We start from the raw sequence: 23,510 nt of genomic DNA on the forward strand, positions 1-23,510 counted from the left end.
AAAACAGACCAGGATGTAAAAGAGATCAACACGACATCAGTTTGGGACAAAACGAGAAGGAACTCAAATGGAACATAAAACAGAACATATGACAAAACGTTCACCTTGAACTCTCCCACGACGGACGGATCTTCTCCTTGGTCCTGAGTCTTTCCTCTGTACAACTTGAAGGTCTGACAGAAGTCAGAGAGACCCTCCAATCCCTCCACCTTCTCTATCTCCCGCTCAAACACCTGAGGAAGAGGAGGAGTTCATCACATCTCCTCATCCAGATGCTTTCACGTTCACAATGAGAGGAAGAGAAGACAGAGGCGGTCGATAAGAGATGAGATGAAGAAAAAGAAGAAGGTGAAGGTCGTGACGAGGGGGAAAGGGAAGACGACAGAGGAAAGAAGAGAGACCGATAGAAAGGGGAGGAAAAAGAAGAGGTGAAAAATGAGAGAAGAGACAGAGGAAAGAATGAAAGAATGTTCTAATGTACACGACCAGCTCACATACGTACAAACTTATTTATGGGCTTTCTGCAACTTATTCATTACCACACACACACACACACACACACACACACACACACAGACACACACACACACACACACAGACACTAACACACACACTTTATTCTATATGGCATCATCGCTGAGCGTTGTCCAATGTAATTCCACTGGTATTGGATTTACACCGCAGCCAAAAAGCTACTCAACACTATATTACACTCGCTCTGCAGGGGCTGGCACAGAGACTGTGTGTGTGTGTGTGTGTGTGTGTGTGTGTGTGTGTGTGTGTGTGTGTATACATAGTGTACCAGGGCAGGGGCTTCTATGTGTCAAAAGCACAAAAAGATTCATTTGTTTTCATTAGTTTGTTTATATCACACACACACACACACACACACACACACACACACAGACACACACACACACACACACACACACACACACACTCTTTCCCTATCATCGTTGTGTGACAGCTCTGCGGCGACTCGCTGAAAAGGCAAACTGTTAGAAAACAAGCTGGAAACAGCGGTTCACTACTGTGCTGTGGAGGAGGAGGAGGAGGAGGAGGAGGAGGAGGAAGAGGAGTGGATGAACATCAAGAGAAGGGATTAGAGGTAAAGGTTGAGATGGAATAAAGAGAAGGACAAAAATATCACGAATATTAGGAAAGTGTGTTCAGCCAGCGAGCGTATTTTCAGCGCTTGTCAGAAAAGGTCAGAACGTGCCTGAGATTTATCATGTTTTTCTGTGTTGGACTTCAGAATGACTTCTCATGTAGGTGGAGCGGCATCGCTTCATTCGACGACACTTCATTTTGCAGTGTCGTTTGTCATTTCTTATACAATGGAGGGGAAGGGTTACGAAAGCAACGAGATGCTTTTCCTCTACTGTCATAATTAAGAAACAAAGAGGTTAGTTAGGAAAGAGCGACGCGGGAGATGAGGAGGACGACGAGGGAGGAGGAGGAGGGTGAGGAGGGCGTATGGTGCACGACTTGGGGCGGAGGGCGGTGACAGAGTCGGGGAAGCAGGGCGAGGACACCGGGGGGTTTGGGAGAAAAGAGTGATGAAGGGGGGATGATGTAAACCAAAAGAGAGAGAGTCTGGGAACGAGTCCCGGCACCAAACCCAGTGTCGAGGGAGAACGAGCGGTTGTCGCGCTGGTACATGATACATGGAAGATTGTAAGGCAATAACCGCCTCAACTACAATAATTCCTCTCAATGTCAAGAACCATGAATTATTCCCTGGGAAATCTGCAAAAAAATGTAAAACATGAAGTGGACGACATGAGAAGCGTTGTCCATCTGAATTTATGTCTGTTTGAGATCATAGTCGGGGATGGAGGCTCGTTCTTACACTGTTTCTTCTTCTTCTTCGACAGCTCGCTGCCTCAACTTCCTGTAATTGGTCCGAAACTCTGACCCATCCCAAGGAAACGGCTTCCACGCTGCTAATGCACCGGACCATGGTTCAGTTTGATCCGTGGTCCGAGGAACCCTTTCACACGGACCAAAGTGAGAAGTGCGGAGGTCCGGGCCCAGCGAGGAAGGGGAGAGGCGTCCTGAGTCCTGATTCTGGTTCAAGGTCGACCAGGGGTCGTGTCCAGAACTGTGCACATCGTCCTCAAAATATGAGGTGTAAAACATTTGGAAAGTCTTCTACCTTGTCAGACTTTTTATTTAAATCATTTTTTTATGGACCTCCACGGTGGACGGACACAGGAACACAAAGAGAAAGGGGGCGAGGAGGCAACAACCCAGTTCGCCCGGCGTCGGAGCGAGGCTGGAAACTGTGTGTCAGCCGACGAGGAGCGACCCAGAGAGCGTCAAAGGGCAGAGGGAGGGAGCGACGGGAAGGGAACGGAGGTGGGGTCAGAGGAAGGTAAAGGTGCTGGGAAAGGTTGGAAACAGGGGCTCATTCCCCCGTCCACGGTAGCGGATCAGTGCAAAGGGTTTGTCGGAGGAAAGAAGGGGGACGGGAGGAGGAGGAGAGGCGCTGTGCGACGATGGAGCCAGCGGCTCGTTGGTCAGTTCACTAGTTTCCATTCGCCTGTCACGGTGGATTTCGAGCAACGTCTTGAAATGTCGCAAATAAGAAAAACCCAACTCCTCCGAAGGCGACTTAGAAGTGTTTCCATGGGTTCAGGGTGAAACCATTTAATAAGCTTCCCTGGACCAAAGAAAATAAATAAATACAACCGCTAGAAAAATGGAAAAGGGCCTTTCAGAGGTCGTGGCTATGGGGGCACGGAGTTATTGTTCTCTGCTGTGTCATTTAGCTGCAGCCACAGTTTAATGTGCGCATCTAAAGAAGGAGCCGGAGAAACGAATGACACGGCCTTTCTGGAACATGGCTGGTCGTTAGAGGGTGATTTTCGAATACGACTTGGCTCCGCGTTTTACTGCCTCCAAAATTGATCGGCTGATTTATTCGGTCCACCGCAAACCTTTTTGAACGAGAGGGTTCTGCCTCTTGTGCGCGAGGATACGTGCAGAGAACGCATCAAAGGGAAAGGACATGTAAAAACAACATGAGTGTCAGAGTTAAAGCTCCAAGGGAGAAGTTACAGGTCTAAATCGAGAGTCATTAAGAAAAGAAATGGCCAGATTCTGACACGATTAGTCATTTGTTTGGGCATCGGACAACACGAGTGACGTGCGCTCTGAGAGCCCGGCGGGAGGAAAGGTCACTGTTGGGGCCGAGAGAATCGGGACAAGGGTTGAAGACGGCGTGGGCGATGGCGGGGGGAGTTGGGGGCGGCGGCTCCCGGGACGGCGGCTCTTGAAACTCTCGAAATGACGAGGACCAAAAGACAGACGCCGGCGACGGCGTTCCCGAGGCGAATTCACCGCGGATGAGTCATCGGAGTCGCTCGGAGAAAAAAAAAAGGGGGGAAGGAACGTCAAGGCTTGCGAGGACGGGGCATGAGAAGAGAGGAGGAGGGTGATGAGGGACGGACTGACAGAAGGAACTGGCAGGACGGCAACAATGTGATTTACGTGGTGACTTTGGGGGAAAGGAGCTAAATATTTTAGGACGGTGGAAGAAAACATCTTCTCACCGTCTCCATCTTCTCCAGGAGATGAACAAACTTCAAAAACAGCGGGTGGAAAACATCCCATATCCTCGGATACGAGCATCGTTAGCTATTAGCGTCTATTTAGCTATTTGCAGTTCTTTCATGGTGCTTTTTTCAAATAAAACATGTATTAATAGTATAATCTTACTACGTGAACACACACACACTTACCTTCAGCGTGTCGAAGCCTCTCTCCACGTACGTCCCGCACTTGTTCATCTCTCCGGTCGAGGCGTAGAACTTGCTCCACCAGTCCATGAAGTCTTCTTCCTGTTGGTCACATGGTCAGAGGTCAGAGGTCAGAGGTGGAGCAGCTGGATGTGGTGACATGTGCAGTAAGAAGCATTCAAAGTAAATGAAGGTGCAGACGACTGAAAGAAAAGTTCAGGACAGAACTCACGACATTTGCTTAATGTTTTTTCTCAAATTCAAATTGAGCCAAAGTGTTTCATTTTTTTTCTTTTGAACCTCAAACTTTTTAAAATGTTTGCATTGGATTCGTCTCCACCTCTTAGGTTATAATTGGGAAAATTAATTTCATAGCTTATGTACTTTTTCCTAAAACACTAAAATAGATTCTACATCACTGACTGGGTTTGACATCTTAACTCCATTAATGACCTTTGACCTTCAAAACACATGGCCTGGCTCTGCCCTTCGTGGAGCAGCTCGGCTCAGAACTAACTCGGCTTTTCATGCCCCCCCCCCCCCCACAAATGATCGCATCATCGCGGCGTGATCTTGGCCAAGTCACGTCAACACACGTATAAAAACAAAACGTCCTCTGGCGGCTCCGTGGCATTAAGGTCAGCGTACACGGGCAATCTGAGGCAATGGAAACGGGCCGACGTCGGGATGGAAACATGCACAAAGTTGGACAAAACCCAACAGCGACACCAGGAGAAAAATGTATGTATTAAATATGAATGAGGAGAATCCTGCCGCTCTTTCCCATCTGTGTTCTGAACTAGTCAACTCTGCTGGAAAGGTCACGGGGCGTGATGACGGACCGCCCGCTCACCTGACGTCCTCGGACCCGCTACAGTTTCACCAAGAACAGAAAAATATCTTTGTGTTTCACAACACATCTAATAATTCGTGGTGACCTGCACCACCATGCACCACAGTGACCGCCCACTTCTTAGACCGGCTCCGGTTCAGGAAGTGAATTTCCTGTGAATTCATTCATTTTCTCCATTGACGTTTCAAAAAAAAAAAAAAAAAATAGAGCTTGAAGTCTGGAACCAAGACAATAAGCGACGAGATGAATCGTTACCATAAAACGTTTTACTTATTTGGAGCAAAATAAAATTGGAAAATGGAAGAAAAGGCAAAAGAACAAGAGTGTGTACGTAATTCTTTTAAGAGCGAAGGAACTGAATAAAAAATAAAGAGTTGATTCACATACGTACTTAAGTTTTATTCTTTAGGTTTCCTCCACGTCAAAAGACTAACGCGACGAGTCGGTGGTGCTCAAGTTAGATACTGTATATATGAAGCTTTCAGACTATAAAACCAGTTGGGACCAGTTGATCAACATCCAAATACTTTAGTTGGTACTAAAACGCAACACGGATTCAGGGGAGACGGGGATTGAACCCAGGAACCCAGTGGCCAACCCGCTCCACCGCCTGACTCCCTTTCGGTGGATTACATGAGCACATATTAATACACATCATCTCATACGGTCAAGACAAATCTGCTCACACACTTACCCACTGTGCCACCTCGTGTCCACGGTAAGGTGAAAAGACAAGCGAGACAGAAGTTACATTTCATCGTGTTCATGCTCGCGCGCACACACACACACACGCACGCGCACACACACACACACACACACACACACACACACACACACTGAAATATCATATTAAGGAGCTTTTCAACACGTTCTTTTTTTACGTTAAGGGGGTTTTCGTTTCCCTAAAATGCAACGTATGCCGTTTAGGAATGAAATGAATAAATGAAAACGAAGTGAAACCCCCCGTATGACAGAGCGACTGCTGGCACCAGAGAGCGGAGTCTGACTCTCAGGGCGATGAGTCATGTGTGAGGCCGACTTCTCACAGTGTCGCTCTGTTGTGGAGGATAAAATGTCTTTGTTTTTGAAATGTTGACTGATGTTTTTTTTTTTACTTCTGTGGTTTGGATACAAGTCGTTTTATTTTATATAATATGGTTATTGTTCGGGGGGGGGGGACATAACATCTCTGGATGAAACCCTCTTATTAGTTTTTATCAAAGCTTTTATTTTCTCAAGTGTGAAGCAGCACCATCCATCACATTTACTTAAAGCCTGTTCACATTGGCAACAATCAGCAGAGTGTGTGTGTGTGTGTGTGTGTGTGTGTGTTTTGTCGGCAGCCCATTGGCCCTGACACAGCGAGGAACCGACAACTACAAAGATGGAGAATGCCAAGGGGACAGATCAAACCACCAGCCTGCTCCTTCACCCACACCCACACACCCACACACACACACACACACACACACACACCGATGCTCACACACCCATGCTCACACACCCATGCACACACACACACACACACACACACACACACACACACACACACACACACATACACACTAACAGTCCGACCCGTCTCCGCCCTGCAACCTTCAACCCTCTGAGGAGCACTGGAGCTTAAAACACACTTGTGACGCATTCACCGCTTTTTCCTTTGTGTGCGTGTGCATGCGTGAGTGTGTGTGTGCGCGTGTGTGCATGTGTAGGCACATAAATGCAGAACAAAAGTGCTCTTATGGCACCGGGCTGGTGTGGAATCCCCTTTCTCCTACTTCCCACAGACTTACGAGACACACACACACTGACGGAGGCAGCGACTACGGAATTCCTAATTTTTCCAAAGTGGCAGCATGGCATGGAAAAGGGCAACACGTGGCGTTTCACGAAGACATGACACACACACACACACACACACACGGCGCTCAGTGTCTGAGGCGTGAAGTGTCTGGTGTGTGTTAATGCGTCCTCTGTGTGCAGACGGTGCCAAGCAGTGATGACAGGGGCGCCAGAAACCCTCTCTGTGTGTGTGTGTGTGTGTGTGTGTGTGTGTGCCAGGGTGTGTAAACTCTGAGTCTACGACTCCTAATTCAGACAGATTAAGGCTGGTGGAGCGTTCCAGACGGCGACATGTATCGAGCATACAGTCAAGAGATCACACACACACACACACGCGGGCTGCAGCGGTCTGTTCAGGGTGTCAGTGTGGTTTAGAACCCATCATTACGCCCTGCAGGGAAAAGCCAGTCTAACCAGACCGAGACTGGCACTGCCAAGAAGAGAGAGAGGCTGGATTTACACCAGAGGCTCTGAGCTGCTTCGTAAAACGCTCTCTGTGCCCTTCGGCAGCAGGGTCAGAGGTCAGGGGTCAGGGGTCAGAGCCGCAGCAGGAGGGGGCCACAGGGGCTTCCACGTAAAATAAAGATCAGTCCAGTGTGGCGTTAATTTCGTTTAGGTTGAGTTCTGAGACTTTGGAGGCGGGAACGGTTGGGGAACTGATGCTCCCCCACCTCAGTGATTGGTCACTTCTCTCCAGTCCCCAGCCTATCACCGACCTCCTAACCTCTGAGGTTAGGAGCGATCATCAGGGATGTGTCATGGAATATGAATGACGTGTATCGCCGGCTTCTCGTGTGGACATGCGGCGGTTCATATGATCCAAATATTCTAGCATAAACCAGTTATCTTCTTTTTTCTTGGTTGTTTTGGTTCATTGAATGTCATAAAATGGTGAAAAATGTCGCTCGTGTTTCCCAAAACCACCAAGATGAGGTTTTGTTTTGTCCACACACCAAAGATATTCAGTTCACTGTCACAGAGGAGCAGAGAAACCAGATCACATTTAAGAAAATGATTTTTCCTTCATACTGAAACCAAACTTTAGTAACGAGGTGGAAGTTTTACAGGTGTTCTTAGCCATATTTTGAACGTGTAGCAGGTCCCAACGGTTTTCATTCATCCGCGGGCCGAGCGGCTCATAACAGCACGGACCCATTTGAATGAACAATAACGATTTGGTAAGTTATTCTGACATCTCATCATTACAGGGCCGTAAAAGTTTGATTGAAGGATGAAAGCGACGCGAGAACAGAGGGGAGGTCGGGTTTGGTCCGTGACAAACTGGACTGTGTCATCGAGGACGGATGTTCGTTCTCCGTCGGAGCGACGCGTGATCTCAGTTGGATCTGGGCCCGACGGGGGGGTTCGGAGGAGCGGCGTACGGATCTTTGTATAGAAACTTCCAAACTGCGAAACCGGATCTGACTGATCCGCCCCTGGAAGGCACACGGCTGAGGGCACACGCCGCTGCAGTGATCTGGTAATCATCAGACACATATATACATATACATATATATATATATATATATTCACATATATATATATATATACATGCCCATGACCTGCTTTTCTTTTTTTCTTTTTTTATTGTGGGGAGATTAAGAAGCCAGGATTCATAGCACATGAGAGAGAGAGCGTTTTCTTTTTCTGGTGCCACAAGATATTAGCCCTCCCCCTCTTTTTCATTCCCCTCTGCTTCTCTTCTCGTCCCTTTCCCCTCCTCTTCCCCCGAGCCGTCTCTCGTTCATCCATCGGCCTCTAGTAACTGTCTGCTCACAGAGACTTGTGGTATAGCGGATCTATAGCAGCCCTGTTGACTTTGGCCCCGGCCAGACGGGAAGCCGAGCCTTTAATTTGACTGGTTTCAATATCTGACCCTTAATAAAACAAATATCTTTGTTTGGAGAGAAAAGGAATCATCCCCAATTACTGTCGAGCGCCGAGGCCTCGGAGCGCCCCGACTGGATGCGTGTGTTTATGTGCGCAGTCTGGTCCGGGTCAAGCTAAAGTCTTCAAATTTGACCTGGCTTAGATAAATAAAAATGGAAGAATGTAGCAAATCTGGCATCGGATTTCTGCTCGCAACCGCACGGCTCGACGGTGTCGCTCTGCGAAACGCTGATTTCTTGAGTAGAAAGTATTTTTCCAACGCCGAGACCACGGAAGCGAAATGTGTAAAAGAAAAAAAAAAAAAAAGGAAAGTTCCTTGATTTATCCGAGGGCTAAAGAACCCTCCTCATCTGCCTGCAGCCAGAGTCAACCATCAGCGTCCCACTCAAAATAAACCTCATTAATTAAAGGGATTTCCCTCTGAAAGTAGATCTCTGCTACTGTCGACGGCCTCGCAGGCGCAGCACGCCGCTGCTTCCTGTCTGCCTGCAGCTCGTCACAGGAGGAGGAACCGTCTGCATGGAGAACAGGGGGTCAGTACGGAGGCCCTGAGGTGCAGTCACAAAACACGACAACAAATCAATGTGTGTTTACGCTTCATCCGGAAGTTGTTTGATTTACCGTTGTGTTTTTTGATTTACTGTTGTGTTTTTTGATTTACTGTTGTGTTTTTTGATTTACTGTTGTGTTTTTTGATTTACCGTTGTGTTTTTTGATTTACTGTTGTGTTTTTTGATTTACTGTTGTGTTTTTTGGTTTTGCCGTTGTGTTTTTTGATTTACTGTTGTGTTTTTCAGTTTTTTGATTTGTTGTTGAGATTTCTGATCATGCCGTTGTGCTTTTCTGATTTGCCATCATGTTTTCCTCTTTGCCGTTGTGATTTGCACTTCAGCGCCTCCGTAGCTACGATCTAAAACCACAGAAAAAGTGTGTTGTGTTATCCGCTTGTTGCCAACGTGCACAGAACTGTAAGAGGGCAAAAAATAATCAGGACCAAGTAAGTAAATTTAACGGATGGTGATAAAAAAAACGGGGATTAAGATGCAGGTGGATGGAAAAGAGTGTTTGAACATGAAGGAGTGGAGTGAGTCAGCAGATGAGTGTGTTACCTACATGGAGGCTGGAGCTAGAGGCTGAAAGGTTAATGATAGCGGAACTGGCTCCATCTGCAAACTATGAGACACACACATAGAAAAACACACACACACACACACACACACACACACACACACACTCTCAGGTTAGCCGGTTAGATTAGACAATGAACGACTGTAGCAGCTCATCAGTCACAAAGTAGAATAAAAACACATCATTAGACACAATATATGAACATGACCAGAGATATTAGTGACTCAAACACACGGAAACGTCACCAGCGTGTTTTCCTGCAACGATTAATCCAACTTTGTGAGAGACGGGGGGGAAAAACCCCCCGAGTGTGACGTGACGCCATGCGTCTGTCCCGCTCGGCGAGGTGCAGACAGCAGCGGTCGGTCAACGCTGATCGGGCGCGTCGGAGCCCCGGGATCGGAACGACCACGTGTTTACATGAGGTCACGGAGCAGCTGAGCACATGGGGGGACGTCGGGGAGGGAGGGAGGGCGAGGACGAGGCCGCACCGCAGCGTGAACGCACACGACGGGGGCCAAGGGAACAAAAAGAGCGTCTGCTGAAGGAACTCCATTGTTGGAGACGTTTAACCACACGTCAAAGACTCTCTTAGGTGAATCTTTTCTCTTTTTACTGCAGTAAATCCACTCTCGAAGTTCACTGAGGAATAGAACTAGAACAATCCAACACAAGAATCTTATCCTGGAAATATCTCAGAAGATAATCAAGTGGTCCAAAATGGTTTATTTGTCATAAAATCCTCAAAATGAAATGGAAGTAGTTTGTGAGAAAAACATCGGCGCTCATATCTGACTGTTAATTGTGAAGCTACAGCCGGTTACCTGAGGCTAACATACAGATGGAAAACAGTGGGACGCAGTTTGCATGGCTCAATACGAGGTAAAAAAGAAATACTGCAAAGCTCATTAAATAATGAGCTACATCGTATTTGTTTAATTCCAAAAACAACATTGCACAACCGGTTTATTCCTTAGGAACTAAACGTTTGTACCTGAGAGCCTTTGTCAAACCGTAAAGAAAGATTTGAAAAGATACTGGTTGCATGATGGGAAATGTTTTTTCCAACTTGACCAGTACTTGGGACCAAAAGTCAGGATATCTCGGCTCCTGCTGCACCATCTATTTATTATTGTTTAGTCTGTGAAATACTAAAACGCTGTAGTTTCGCTTTTAAACGTTGAACCAAAATCAGAAAAGTTAAATTTACACTTAGACAGTGACTTTTTATTCTTTGAGTTAAAAGAAAAGAAGCTGCTTCTTGTTGAGGCCTGTAGATGAAATGTTGCTCTTCAAATTCAAACGACTACTGCTGCTGTTGTTTTCATGCCAAAGCATTTTTAATGCATTGACTTGGTAATGTCAGGGTGTGCGTGGATTTCAACAGCCCCCGTGTGTACTCATGTCACTCACACACACACACACACACACACACACACACACACATACACACACACACACACACACACACACACACACACACACACACACACACACACACACACACACACACACACAGAGATACTGTCACACACACACACACACACACACACACACACACACACACACACACACACACACACACTGAGGAAAATGAGCTTTTAGCTCATACTGTAGATTTTTGGACTCTCAGATTTCCCTGGGACAATTGTGTGTGTGTGTGTGTGTGTGTGTGTGTGTGTATGAGAGAGAGAGAGAGAGAGAGGGAGGGTTTGACCTCTTAACTTGATAAAATCAATGTTTTTGATTTAAAACACTACATTTGGACTTACACACCAATTACGTGTGTGCATGTGTGTGTGTGTGTGTGTGTGTGTGTGTGTGTGTGTGTGTGTGTGTGTGTGTGGGAGCTGTTTTGGCGCCTGTGGGTTATGGGACAACAAAGTGGACACACATAAAGAAATTAAAGGACAGGAAAAGACCAGAGAGGCTTTAAAGTTGATGGAGGGATCAGGGAGAGGAAGAGTGGCTGATGAACCACAACAATTGAGAGAGAGAGAGAGAGAGAGAGAAAGACAGAAAGAGGAGAAGAACGTGGGGATGCCCTTTAATGAGGCCCCACATTAAAGCAACCGAGAGCTCGACAGATGGAGACGGAGAGAAGGCACGAGAGAAGGAACTGAGGGGCTGGGAGGGAACTGAAGAGTGGAACGTGAGAAAGAGACGGATGGTGGTGGAGGTGAAGAGGAGGTGAGAGAGAGAGGGAGAGAATGGAAGAAGAGGTAACGACGTAAAGATAAGTGGAGAGGAATGAAGGAAGGAGGAAGGAGAAAAGAAAAAGGCGTGATTGAAAAAGGGTTTAAGTGAAAGGAAAGGAAGTGTGCAGAAACAAGGGAGAGGCGGAGATGTGATGAAGAGGGAGAGATGAAGGAAAGAAGGACACAAGGGAGAAGCGAAGAGAAAGAGGAAAGAGGGAACGAAAGGAGGAGTAGGAGAAGTGGGATGTGAACAGTTGTGCAAGAGGAGGAATCTGACAGTGACAATTAAGGAAGGAATGAAAGGGGGATGAAAGGATGGAGAGGAAGGAAGAAGCCTATAATGAGATGTGCATAGAGGAAAGAGTGGCAGCAGAAGGAAGGAAAGGAGGAAGGAGGAGGCAAGGAACCTGTGCATTGAAATAAGAATGGAGAGAAGGAACCCCACATAAGAGAAAGAGTGTGAGGAAGGACAGAAGCAGGGCAGGAAGGAAAGAAGGACGGAAAGAGAGAATGAGGACGAGTGAGCGATGAAGGGACTGAAGGAGGGAGAGTTGACGGAATGCAAGTAGGTTACGTTGGAAGAGGAGGAGAGGAAAGAAGAGGGGAGACAGTGACGTGACAGAAGACAGTAGAAGAGGACAGAGGAAGGAGAGAAGGAAAAAAGAGGATAATGAGTGAAGGAGAGAGGGATGAGAGGAAAGGAAGGAGGAGCAGAAACGACCGGACGAGAGGAGGAGATGAGGCGAGGGTACAAAGAAACGACGGGGTGAAGGAGAGGAAAGAAGAAAAGGACAGAAGAGGAAGAATAGGTCGAGAAGAAGGAGAGGAGGGGAGGAGGGGAGGAAGAGGAGGAAGAAGAAAGGGTGAGGAAGGAGGAGAGGAGAGAGGGAAGAAGAGGAGAGGAGACGAGGAGGGGAGGAAGAGGAGGAAGAAGAAAGGGTGAGGAAGGAGGAGAGGAGGGGAGGAAGAGGAGGAAGAAGAAAGGGTGAGGAAGGAGGAGAAGAGAGAGGGAAGAAGAGGAGAGGAGGGGAGGAGGGGGGGAAGGGAGGAAGAGGAGGAAGAAGAAAGGGTGAGGAAGGAGGAGAAGAGAGAGGGAAGAAGAGGAGAGGAGGGGAGGAGGGGGGGAAGGGAGGAAGAGGAGGAAGAAGAAAGGGTGAGGAAGGAGGAGAAGAGAGAGGGAAGAAGAGGAGAGGGGAAGAAGGAGTTAGAAAGAGGGAAGAGAAAGGAGGTAAAAGACGAGAGGAGGGGGAAATGGAGGAGAAGAAGAAGGCCGACGGGAATCACGAGTTTGGAATTCCTTCCCAAAAGAATCCCCAGTCGTCCTCAGATTCAGCGACGTCTCTTGAACGTAACTTCATTATTCTTCAAAGAGACGATTCCGGCGGTTTTCCACGTTGCAGCACATTAACTTCAAAATCCCGAGCACTTCAAAACGTTACTGCAGAACATTTTCCGAGGAATGCGGCGCTGTCGCTGCGGATTCATTAAGAGGCGGTCGTCCTTTTCTTTTTTCTTTTTGACATAATTACAGTTCAGAATACATGTCACTATTATTGCCTCCTGTGCGAGGAGGTTATGTTTTCACCCCCGTCCGTTTGATTGTTGGTTTGTTCGTCAGCAGGATTTCTCAGAGAAAACCTACTGGACGGATAAAATAAAATTCCGGAGCATTCTTTGGCGTCGGTGAAGAGCGGCAGGGGGCGGGACATGACGGTGACTCCGCAGCAGGAGTTTTTGCGTCCTCGACACTCCCACTCGCTCGCTGATAATTGTCCCGCAGATTGTCCTGCCGGACTCTCGCATCTGGCAGGAGAAGGTGTGCGGAGCAACATTCGCAGATAAGACTGCGTTGTCACGTACAGCCTCCCTGGAATAGGTTCGGGAAACTGTCCCGACACCGTTCCAGTTTCTCTAACCTGGCGAGGAGCGTGGCACAGGAGCGATGGTCGAGACCGGAGCAGTTATATCAGTTCGACTGATTCACTGCTTCACTCACGGTATGACGTTGTGAATGGAAACCGTCTTCAGACACTCGTCGGCTCGCTCCCACGGATCGAGGCCCTGAACGTTGTCGCAGAGTTTCATAAAGAGAACATCGTATAGAATATTTAAAAAGAGGAGAGAGGGTCACGACTCCGACCACAGTGATGTGGTGTCTCTTCTGCTCGTTGTGTTTCTGGTCACCAGCGACAGGAGAAACACCAGAACGAGTTTGTTGTTCTCTGGACTTGGTTCCTGAACCTCTCCAGCTCCTTTCACTTCTGCTTGGTACAAACACGATCACTTAATGGCTGCGGTGTGTGTGAGTGTGTGTGTGTGTGTGTGTGTGTGTGTGTGTGTGTGTGTGTGTGTGTGTGTGTGTGTGTATTATTTATGACAGCTTCATGTTATTCTGCCAAACCAATAAGACCAAATTATGTTGTCTCCTGATTCTATACAGTGCTCTACACACACACACACACACACACACACACACACACACACAAACTCACACACCATTTAATAAACCACAGCAGTGTGTGTGTGTGTGTGTGTGTGTGTGTGTGCGTGTTTAGTGGTACAGTACGGCAGCATAAATAAACATGTGCTGACATGATGACATGGCAACCGTCTCTGCGGTCGGTGGTTGCCGCGGCGACCGCGAGACTCGCGCTCGTCACCAATTTCGTCAAGTTTCATACTTGCCCTTTACACGCCTGAAAAAAGGGGACACATTTACACACACACACACACACACACACACACACACACACACACACACACACACACACACTCCTCGTACGTGCGTTAGGAAACTCAGTGGATCACTGGTTATTAAAGCCGCTCACAGACGTTTCTTCAACTGAGAGGAACCGAAAAACAAACGTTCAGCTGCAGTTTAAAAACGTTTCTTTATGCGACATCTGTGGCAGCGTCTTTTGATTATTGATAAAACATCGGCCTCACCTCGGTTTAGTTACTGTCGACTGTTTGTTTTTTTAATGTATTGATTATTATGAAACTGTACTGTTTCCTCTCTCTCAGAGGATTTGTTGAGAGATTGATTGGAATCTTTGGAATCCCATTTTTTATTCATTCAAATTAAAAGCCTTCCCCCTGGCGAACAACCACAGGAGGTTTTTATTGTGAAGCAGAAACAGGAAGTGTTTGTTGAGGATTATAACTTTCAATTGAGTTTTTTGCTGCTTCACTTCTGAAAATGACAAACATCTCTAATATTTTACTGCAGAGGTTGATGACTGCATGTTGCAACTTTACGATAAAAGGGCTGAAAGTTTGATAAAGTTTAAAAGCCCCCCAGTGTGTAATTCTTGTAATTTTCTGTTATCTGTTGGTATAAGTTGCAAACCGCAACCAACTGAACGACCGACAGGGGACACTTTATGGCGGCGCACCGCTGATTCCATTTCCAGTTTTCAGCAGCATCTGAAAATTCAACGCGAAAGCGACGTATTCTGGACCGTGTAGTTGAACAACCGTATTCAACACGACGTAGAAACATGGAGACTCACCCGGAGGTCGGGTCCACCTCATGTGACTATGTACTTTACCTGGTCTTGCACCAGCGGCTCCTCGTCGTCCATGTCGACGAACACGTCCCCAGAGGTGAACCGTGGCGTCTCACCTACACGGCACAGAGACACGTTGGTGATGATCAGTCAGACTCTTCTGCTAGTGAGACAATGTCCACAATCATCCATCCATGTTCTCTCTCCACGTCTTACGTCTCCATCCGCCCTCGCCTCCTTCCTGCTCCCCGTCCTCCTCCATCGCCACGCGCTCCTCCTCCGGGCTGCACCGGAACTCCTCCAGCGACCGGATGGTGCACTGGCCGACCACCGGCTTCCTGCCGAACTGCCGGTTGTCGATGACTTTGATGACGATCGGCGGCATGTAGAGCGCCTCACGAGGAAGTCTCTGTGGAACGAGTGAAGAAGAAGAAGAAGAAGAAGCAGAAGAAGAAGAAGGTAAACCTCCTGACACCTAACTCCTAATTGGTTACGCCACCTGCATGTCTGTAGTTGATTGGTCACGCCTTCCAATCAGGGGGCGACACTACACCCACCTGACCAAGTTTGGTCCTTGTCCCATCTGCTAACATGGAGGGGGCGGGGCTTATGACATATACTGCAGCCAGCCACCAGGGGGTGATCCAGATGATTTGACCTCACTTTTGGGGAGCTGTCATTTCGTGCATTTTCATTTACACTCTATGGTCTGTACGTTAAGTATGAAGGTAAAGCAAGGGTATAGCTAGCTTAGCTTAGCATAAAGACCGGTCTGGCTCGATTTGTAGTAAAAAAAAAATTATCTGGCAAACAGCACCTTTAAATTTTTCCTAATTAACATGTAAGATTTTGTACAGAAACACAGGAACATTTTAAAAGTTCAATCAGTTGCAGCAGCTGTCGCTGTCGTCCTGCGTCTCATATCTCGTGCATCTCGACCGGTTTGGGTAAAACGCTTCAGAACACAAACAGACCATCACATCGTTGACCTGCCCCGACTCGCTGCCGCTAACGTACGCGTCAGCTGACGCATCCAGGGGGGAAGCTCGTGCGGCATCTGCGTATGCAAGGAACCTCTCGACGCTCGACTGTCATAGCGAGACAGCGACGCGAGCGACCTCCCCTCGACCTCTGTGGCTTTCACAGAGCGCTGAGGTGTGGTGGATGTTTAATGAACGACAGGAGGCGATTGTCAGACTGTTAGACTGTACATCAGCTGCACCTAGAGACAACATCCCAACAACACTGGAGGGAAGGAAAAAAAAAGAGTAGGTAACTGAAATCAGTTTGACCCCTGTGGCTTTAATGAAAGCTTAAGTGCGTCTTGATGATGCCTAAACTCACAGTAAACTGAAAGAGCGAAAAAATTTTGTGGTCAGACCCTTCAAAGAGTCACATTCAAGGAAACTATGCACTTGACATTTTCTTATGCTCCCGCGGCAAACGAGAACACTCACGCACTCGGCTTAATATCGTTAACGTCGAAATGCTTGGACTGGATTTTAAGGGGGGGAAAATATATGTGCATGTTTTCCGCAGTCCGGTCGAGGCGGTGGCAGCGTCGCGGTGGTCAACGCAATGAAGGACCTTAATCTTGTTAGCATTAAAGTGCAGAGGGGGCAAAGACAGGATCTGTGTTCAAGGGGGGAAAGTATGTGAATATTTCCATACTCCAGTTAAAGCTGTCATAATAAAACAGAGAGGTGATCAACTTCAGACCTTAATGCTGTTAACGTTAAGGTCTGTGGAGCCGCCGCCACAGTTGGATTTCAGTTTGGATTTTCTCAAGAAAACCTTTAAGTGGAATGTAGCTGCGCCGACGTAAAGTCAGTGGAAACATCTTCTCAGAGGACGGTTTTCAATTTCGAGAATAAATAATGGACTGTTGCAGCCTGTAAATATTGTGGTTAGCTTGATTAGAATAAATGGTTGAATCAAAGACTCCGGGGGGGCGGGGGGGGTCGAGTTCAGGTGTAAAGGAAAAAGACCTTATTACAGCTGCTACAATCAATACCTTCATATAAGCAACGGAGCATATGACTGTTCGGATGTGAAAGGTGACTCTTCAGCTTTACGGCATCGTTCAGCTCGTTGTTTTGGTTTTTCAGGCCCCAAATTTAGCTTTTTTGGTCCAGCCAGACCAACACCAACATGGCAAGTAGACTGCATATAAAGATGGACGACATGACAGCTTCCCAAAAGTGAAGCCAAAACATCTGTATAGCACCCCCTGGCGGCTGGCCGAGACATTAGCGTCACAGCGGCGCGACTCGGATTTCGCATTACGTGAGATCCTTCAAATACGACCAACAAATGCATCCCTCCAATCCCGAGCAAGAAGGATCCAACAGGTGGATCCTTCACAGCTCAACCTATCCCAAGATTCGTTGCGCGCCGCTGATAAACCTCTGAACCGTGGCCAGACCATCTAATTCGGGTTCGTCCGTCAAGTGTCTATGCGACCGATGAAGGCGGTTGTCCTGCGTCGGCAGTGTAGACCACGTCCTCCGAAGGAAGCAGTCCCTTTGAATTTTTGGCTCCAACGGCAGGACGTGGAGATGCGTCGTCCATCTTCATTTAAGGCAACAACTACCTGGTGTTCATGCCGGAGCTAAATAATCAGATTTATCCCAGAGGAATTACTGGGGACACAAAAAAACGACTAAAAATGTTAATTTCCAAACGTTTAGACCGTTGGACGTGTAAAGACACAACTGTTTGCTACCAACTTAAAAAGAGGGGATGACATGATATAATTCGTTAGCCTGGACTGGGATGCAAGATTTGAAATATGGCGGGACGGCATCCACGCCACTACAGAGTCAAGTAGGTGTCAAGAAATGTGACAAACTGTTCCGAGTATTTTCATTCACGTCCCTGAATGACACCATTTGTCCCGTCAAATAAAAATGAATGCCCTGTGATAAAAAACAAAAAAAGCATAGATGCACAAACATCTAAGTGTTTTTTCCAGCCGTGTTTTTTATTGTTCTGTTTTGTCCGGCGACAACAGCATCTGGCTCTTGTTTGGGACGCTGCCTGGTCGCCACAAGAACCCCAAAACACTTCCACGGATCTGAGTTCAGGATCAAAATAAAACTTTAAAAATAAAACTATAGTATGTGGAGAGGGGGGAATGATGAAAACAAGGGAATGGGATGAAAGATTTAAAGGTGCACGATGATAATCTGAGGACTTACAGTCGAACTATGTGATGCGAATGGATCGTCAGAAATGTTCTCAGTGACCTCCGCAGATTTCCGCCTGACATAGCTCAGACAATAAAGACATAAAGTATAAAAGAGTTGTGGGCGAGCGCTGATCCCCCCCACCAAGGTTCCAACTATCCAACCACCGAGGATTCTCCACCAACAATGTCTCCGACCACAAAATAAGTAACTAGCTAAGAGGCTAAAAAGCCAGACTTCCAGTTGTTTATTTGCTGTTGCGATACATCAGTCCTCCAGCTGCTCAGCGGCAAAGCATCTGCTCCTGCGGTGGCATTCCTCAGTTTGCATGAGTAAGCCTTGACCTATTCCCTGTTTGGAGGGTTACCGCAGCCCGGGTCTTCTGGGTGCCACATAAACACAGCGCACTTAATTTGTGCTTCCTGTGGTTCGCTGCAATCTGCCGTTGGAAGCGGAGAAGGCCAGTGGCTGTTTGAGTCAGTGGAAACGGCTACCAGAGGTCGAATGGGCTTCCCGGAGTCGGAAATCCAAAAGCTGATGAACTTCACCTGAGATGCCCCCCTCATCAAGTGAAAGAAACTTTGGCCGAGTCGTCTTCTTTCTCCCAAAGTTTTGAAGCATTCGTTCGAACTGACTAATCTAATACGTTTCAGTTTTGCTACGTTTGCGCCTGGCGTCCACACAACGACACCACATTTGGAGGAGAGTTGCTGTTGGTCCCATTTTAGTTTTGAAAACTGTGATTCAGTGTGAAGACAGAGTTGTCCATAGCGCAGATGGCCATGTTCTTCTTTCGGTTGCCGCTCAGTATCGATCATAGCTTCAGAGCCTGAAGTACCTGTATTCTCTGTAGTGACCAGTAGAGGGCGACTCCACTGGTTGTTTCTATAGAAGTCTATGAGAACATGACTACTGCTCACTTGATTCACAACGTCAGTAAACATTTTCCTGAGGAGTTTGTGGTTCATTTTCGAGTTTCAAGTCTTCAGTTCAAGTTCAAGAAAAAAGTGAAAAACGTTAATGTCATTAGGATTCATCTTCTGGGGAACACGAATGACTGAAGAGGTTTGTTTTTTTCCCCTCAATGCTCTGCTGCTGCTGCTGATGATGATGATGATGAGATCACTCAGGACAAGAACCCTGCAGTTTCTCTCCACCGCCATTGTCGTGGCTCCTCTGATGAAGATAAACGGCCGACGTGAAACCACATCACAGCAGACGTCTCGTTAGCCATTAGAGCCGTCGGGGCCTCTCCACTGATTACATCTGAGTAATGTGTATATAAATAAATATATAACTATCATGTCTCCGTGTTCTCACCACATCAAGGACGAGCGTGTTGACGTCAAAGTTGGGCTTTTTCTTCACGCTGCGGATGACGCAGCTCTGGATCATGGTGCCCCCGCACTCCACCTGCAGGCTCGGGGAGGTAACGCCGGCCAACTGGAAACTCTTCAGGTTGCGAACGCCCCATGCCAAGATCTGACCGAGGGGGGGGGGGGGGGGGGGGGGGGGGGGCGGGGACAGGAACATGAGGAACGGTCTTCAACAATAATAACATTTTAATTGGAATATTCACAATAGTTTGAACGAGAGGAGATCCGGACGATACCTCGATGGCGGTTCTCTGCAGAACGGGTTTGATTCCCTGAGGAACCATGAAGACGTTGGGTTCCCTCTGAGGGGGCGGGTACGGGAGGTCCGACTCCTCCGGCTGCCAATGGGAACGCAGGACAGAGGCGGGTCAGAGAGAATAGACTCAAGGAAATAACTGTGACAACAAGACATGCTGATCGCTATCAGGCAAATCTGGTCTATTTAAATAAATGTTAACATGAAATGCATATGCAAATGTTTAGTATTAACATGTGAAGGAGTTTTAGTAAACAGGTTTTGACGGTTTGACCACAGGTTGGAGGTGACACGTCTGTTATTATTTTTATGTTTTATCATTTTTTACAACCTGTTGTCACCTAAATAGAATTCATCATATGTCCAGAAATGAACTTCTTTTGATAACAATGTCTTATTGTTGTATTTGTGTTGACAAATGACTGGCTGGATATTGAAATCATATAAAGATCATTTTTAAGATCTTAAAACTAAAATAAGTCCGTAAACTTTTTATAATCCTCTGAGAAAACAAAATCCACCCTGGTCTTCTTTGGTCTTCCATCAAATATGTAACAGGAAAAGAAAAGTGTTAATGGGGTTATTAAAATTACTCAAAATAGCCCTGTAAAGAAGAAGCTCACACATGCTACATGCATGTTCTGTACGTAGAAGCTGTACAGTAAAGAGTTCGTCGTACCCATTGCTGCAGGTTTTCAGAGAGGAAGCCTGAAAACATCAACTGACGAAGAAGAGGAAATGGAACAAAACAAACGATCAGTGAAATGACGAGAGAAATCTCAACCGAAATCGAATAATCAGAAGAGATACTGTGATTGTTTTCATATATATCGTGTTCTGGAGGAAAAAAGGTTTGTTTCTGATTCGTTTAGTCGCAGGATTCAATATTTTGCAAACATTTTGAAGGAATCAAAACCATCACTTCACATTCATCTCCTCAGGTTTTGTTGCTGGTGAGGAGCAGATGTGGAAGAAACAGCATCATAACATAAAAAACATAATATCGATTAATAATATCAAACTTTTGTTGATGCAAAACATCTAGGGAGCTTCAGTTGTTTCTTATTTCTTGCTTTTCCTTCCATTTTAATTTTAAAAACCACATGAATATGTGCAGATGCATTTTGGGTCGACAACAGCAGGATGAAGGTTGTGACCTGGGGGTCAGTGAGGTCGTTACCTCGTCGAAGACGTGAGTGGAGGTCGTGACGTCTCCCTGTGGGGCGAGGAAGAGAGGAGACGAGATTAAAGACGGAAAAAGTCCAAAGAAGAATAAATAAATCACCAAAAAGCACATGAAGAAGATGAACTGACCTCTTGACCTGGAATATGATGAACTGTCGGCTGCAGACACAAAACGTAGAGATAAAATATTGTTATGATTATTCGAATTCCCAGATCCCTTAAACGCAACATGCCTTTTTTTTCCTTCAACATTTGAATATGTAAAAGATTTAAGCAAGGACAACAACATAAAAAGAAAAGAATAAAAAAAAGGTCAATGGTGCCGATGCTGTGGGCGACCTCTGACCTTTTCCCTGCGTATGAGCTCGAAGGCGGCGAGCAGCTCGCCGGCGTTCCTGTTCCCCTGGCGAATCGGGAACCAGGCGAGACGGGGCGAGGGCGTCAGGGTGGGCTGGCACACACAGCGGCCCATGAATTCATCCACACCCTGGGAAATGAAAACAATATTCCCAAATATAATCTTGACATGTGAAATATGCCTTTGATAAAAAAAAGTAGACGCTCACGTATGTGTCCTCGTCGTAGAGCTCCACGACGACGTTGGGCGGGTTGGCCATCGTGGCCTCGGGGTCTCCGAAGATCTCCAGCTCGTAGATGATGAGCGTCTGGTCCCAGGTGGGATTCAGAGTGTTCCGCACCGTCACCGTCCGCTGGGACTGATGGAGGAACGACACCACGGCGTAGGGATCTGGAGAGAAGAAGAAGAAGAAGAAGAAGAGAAGGTAACGAGAAGCTGCAGGCATCCAGAGATTGAACCGTTTGATTCGACGGGAATCACGAGTTTGGAATTCCTTCCTGAAAAACCACGAGTCGTCCTCAGATTCACCGACGTCTCTTGAACGGAACTTCATTATTCTTCAAAGAGACGATTCCGGCGGTTTTCCACGTTGCAGCACATTAACTTCAAAATCCCGACCACTTCAAAACGTTACTGCAGAACATTTTCCGAGGAATGCGGCGCTGTCGCTACGGATTCATTAAGAGGCAGCCATCGTTTTTTTTTTTTACATAATTACAGTTCAGAATATATGTCACGATTATTTCCTCCTACGAGGAAGTTGTTTGTCTTGGCAGCGATCCGGACAAATCCGGGAATTTTTCTTATCACTTTCTACCAATTTCCCAGTTTATATTTCATGGATCTTGGAAAAATAAAGAAAAATCTCAGATATGTTTAGTGGACTGATATTCAGTGTGAGCGATTTGGTAAGGATCCAAATAAAATCCGGATCAGGTGGATGTAAATGTTTTCAGACGTGAACGCCGGAAAATGTTCAGAAAATTGGGTCCGGACTTTTGGACGGCAGCAAAGTCACAGTGCGTCCGGTTTTCACAAGGCTCTGACTGACGTTCCCTACGATGCAGGCGAAGAGGGATGAGGTAATTGTTGGAGCCAGGGAATTCTGGGTCCTGACAAGTATAGCAGTATGAACGTGTGTGTGTGTGTGCGTGCGTGTGTGTGTCCACACTATCTCGCCGTCCCACTCGGTGACATCAGCAGCTTGGGAATGCCGAGCTTGAGACGGAGGGCTGGGAACGCCGCTCGGAGCGGTTTGTTATTCCAGGTCACAACCACTCCGCTCCAAGGTAACACGCACACACACGCACTCACACACACACACACACACACACACACACACACACACACGTATGTACAGTTACACACACACAGACAGACGAGAAGTTTATTATTCCAGGCCGAGTAAAGAGTCTCTGTGGAGCCGTTAGCATCAGAGTAAACAGAAGCTAAGTTGCATTTTCCCACCAGCCCTCAATTAACCCTGGAGGTGACACACACACACACACACACACACACACACACACACACACACACACACACACACACACACACACACACACACACACACACACACACACGTAGACTTACATAACCCCCCTGGGCTGTTTGTGTTGCTGTTTATATGAGGTAATGGACTGTTGGGAATGGACATAATTGAATGGGTCACCACGGGTGGTGGGTGGTGTGTGTGTGTGTGTGTGTGTGTGTGTGAGAGAGAGAGAGAGAGGAAGCAGCAGTAGTCAGGACCCCAGGCCGCGGAGGAACATAAACACAACGAAAACTGGGAAGAGGGACGGAGAGAGAGAGAAGGATGGGAAAGACAGAGGGAGGGAAAATGAAGAGAGGGAGAGAGAGATTCAGGAAATAACCCAGAAAGAAAGAAAGAAAGAAAGACTTGGGTCTCTAATCATGGCCCACCAGACTCACCAGATTAACGCACAACTGAAGCCCATCAATCAATTCTACTCATCCATTCAACTCT

The 23,510-nt window shown here is 46.9% G+C and overlaps 1 protein-coding gene across 11 annotated transcripts in view; it reads right to left on the bottom strand.

Moving 5' to 3' along the window:
- The window catches only part of dysf (dysferlin, limb girdle muscular dystrophy 2B (autosomal recessive)), a 54,610-nt gene that overhangs the window by 13,917 nt on the left and 17,183 nt on the right, over positions 1–23,510 (bottom strand). For 4 of the 11 annotated variants that reach the window (XM_035605239.2, XM_035605210.2, XM_035605187.2 and 1 more), the window contains 13 exons: positions 21,735–21,916; positions 21,515–21,655; positions 21,298–21,327; positions 21,164–21,199; positions 20,663–20,704; positions 19,964–20,065; positions 19,672–19,833; positions 15,380–15,572; positions 15,206–15,279; positions 9,442–9,501; positions 5,291–5,302; positions 3,747–3,845; positions 105–233 (listed from right to left, as the gene is read on the bottom strand). In XM_035605239.2, the coding sequence (XP_035461132.2) occupies positions 105–233; positions 3,747–3,845; positions 5,291–5,302; positions 9,442–9,501; positions 15,206–15,279; positions 15,380–15,572; positions 19,672–19,833; positions 19,964–20,065; positions 20,663–20,704; positions 21,164–21,199; positions 21,298–21,327; positions 21,515–21,655; positions 21,735–21,916 (1,262 nt within the window). The remainder of the gene's footprint in view (positions 1–104; positions 234–3,746; positions 3,846–5,290; positions 5,303–9,441; positions 9,502–15,205; positions 15,280–15,379; positions 15,573–19,671; positions 19,834–19,963; positions 20,066–20,662; positions 20,705–21,163; positions 21,200–21,297; positions 21,328–21,514; positions 21,656–21,734; positions 21,917–23,510) is intronic. The other 7 variants (XM_035605255.2, XM_035605196.2, XM_035605262.2 and 4 more) reach the window with 2 other exon arrangements.

Source organism: Scophthalmus maximus, chromosome 12 (genome assembly GCF_022379125.1).
Source record: "Scophthalmus maximus strain ysfricsl-2021 chromosome 12, ASM2237912v1, whole genome shotgun sequence".
Taxonomy (NCBI): Eukaryota; Metazoa; Chordata; class Actinopteri; order Pleuronectiformes; family Scophthalmidae; genus Scophthalmus; species Scophthalmus maximus.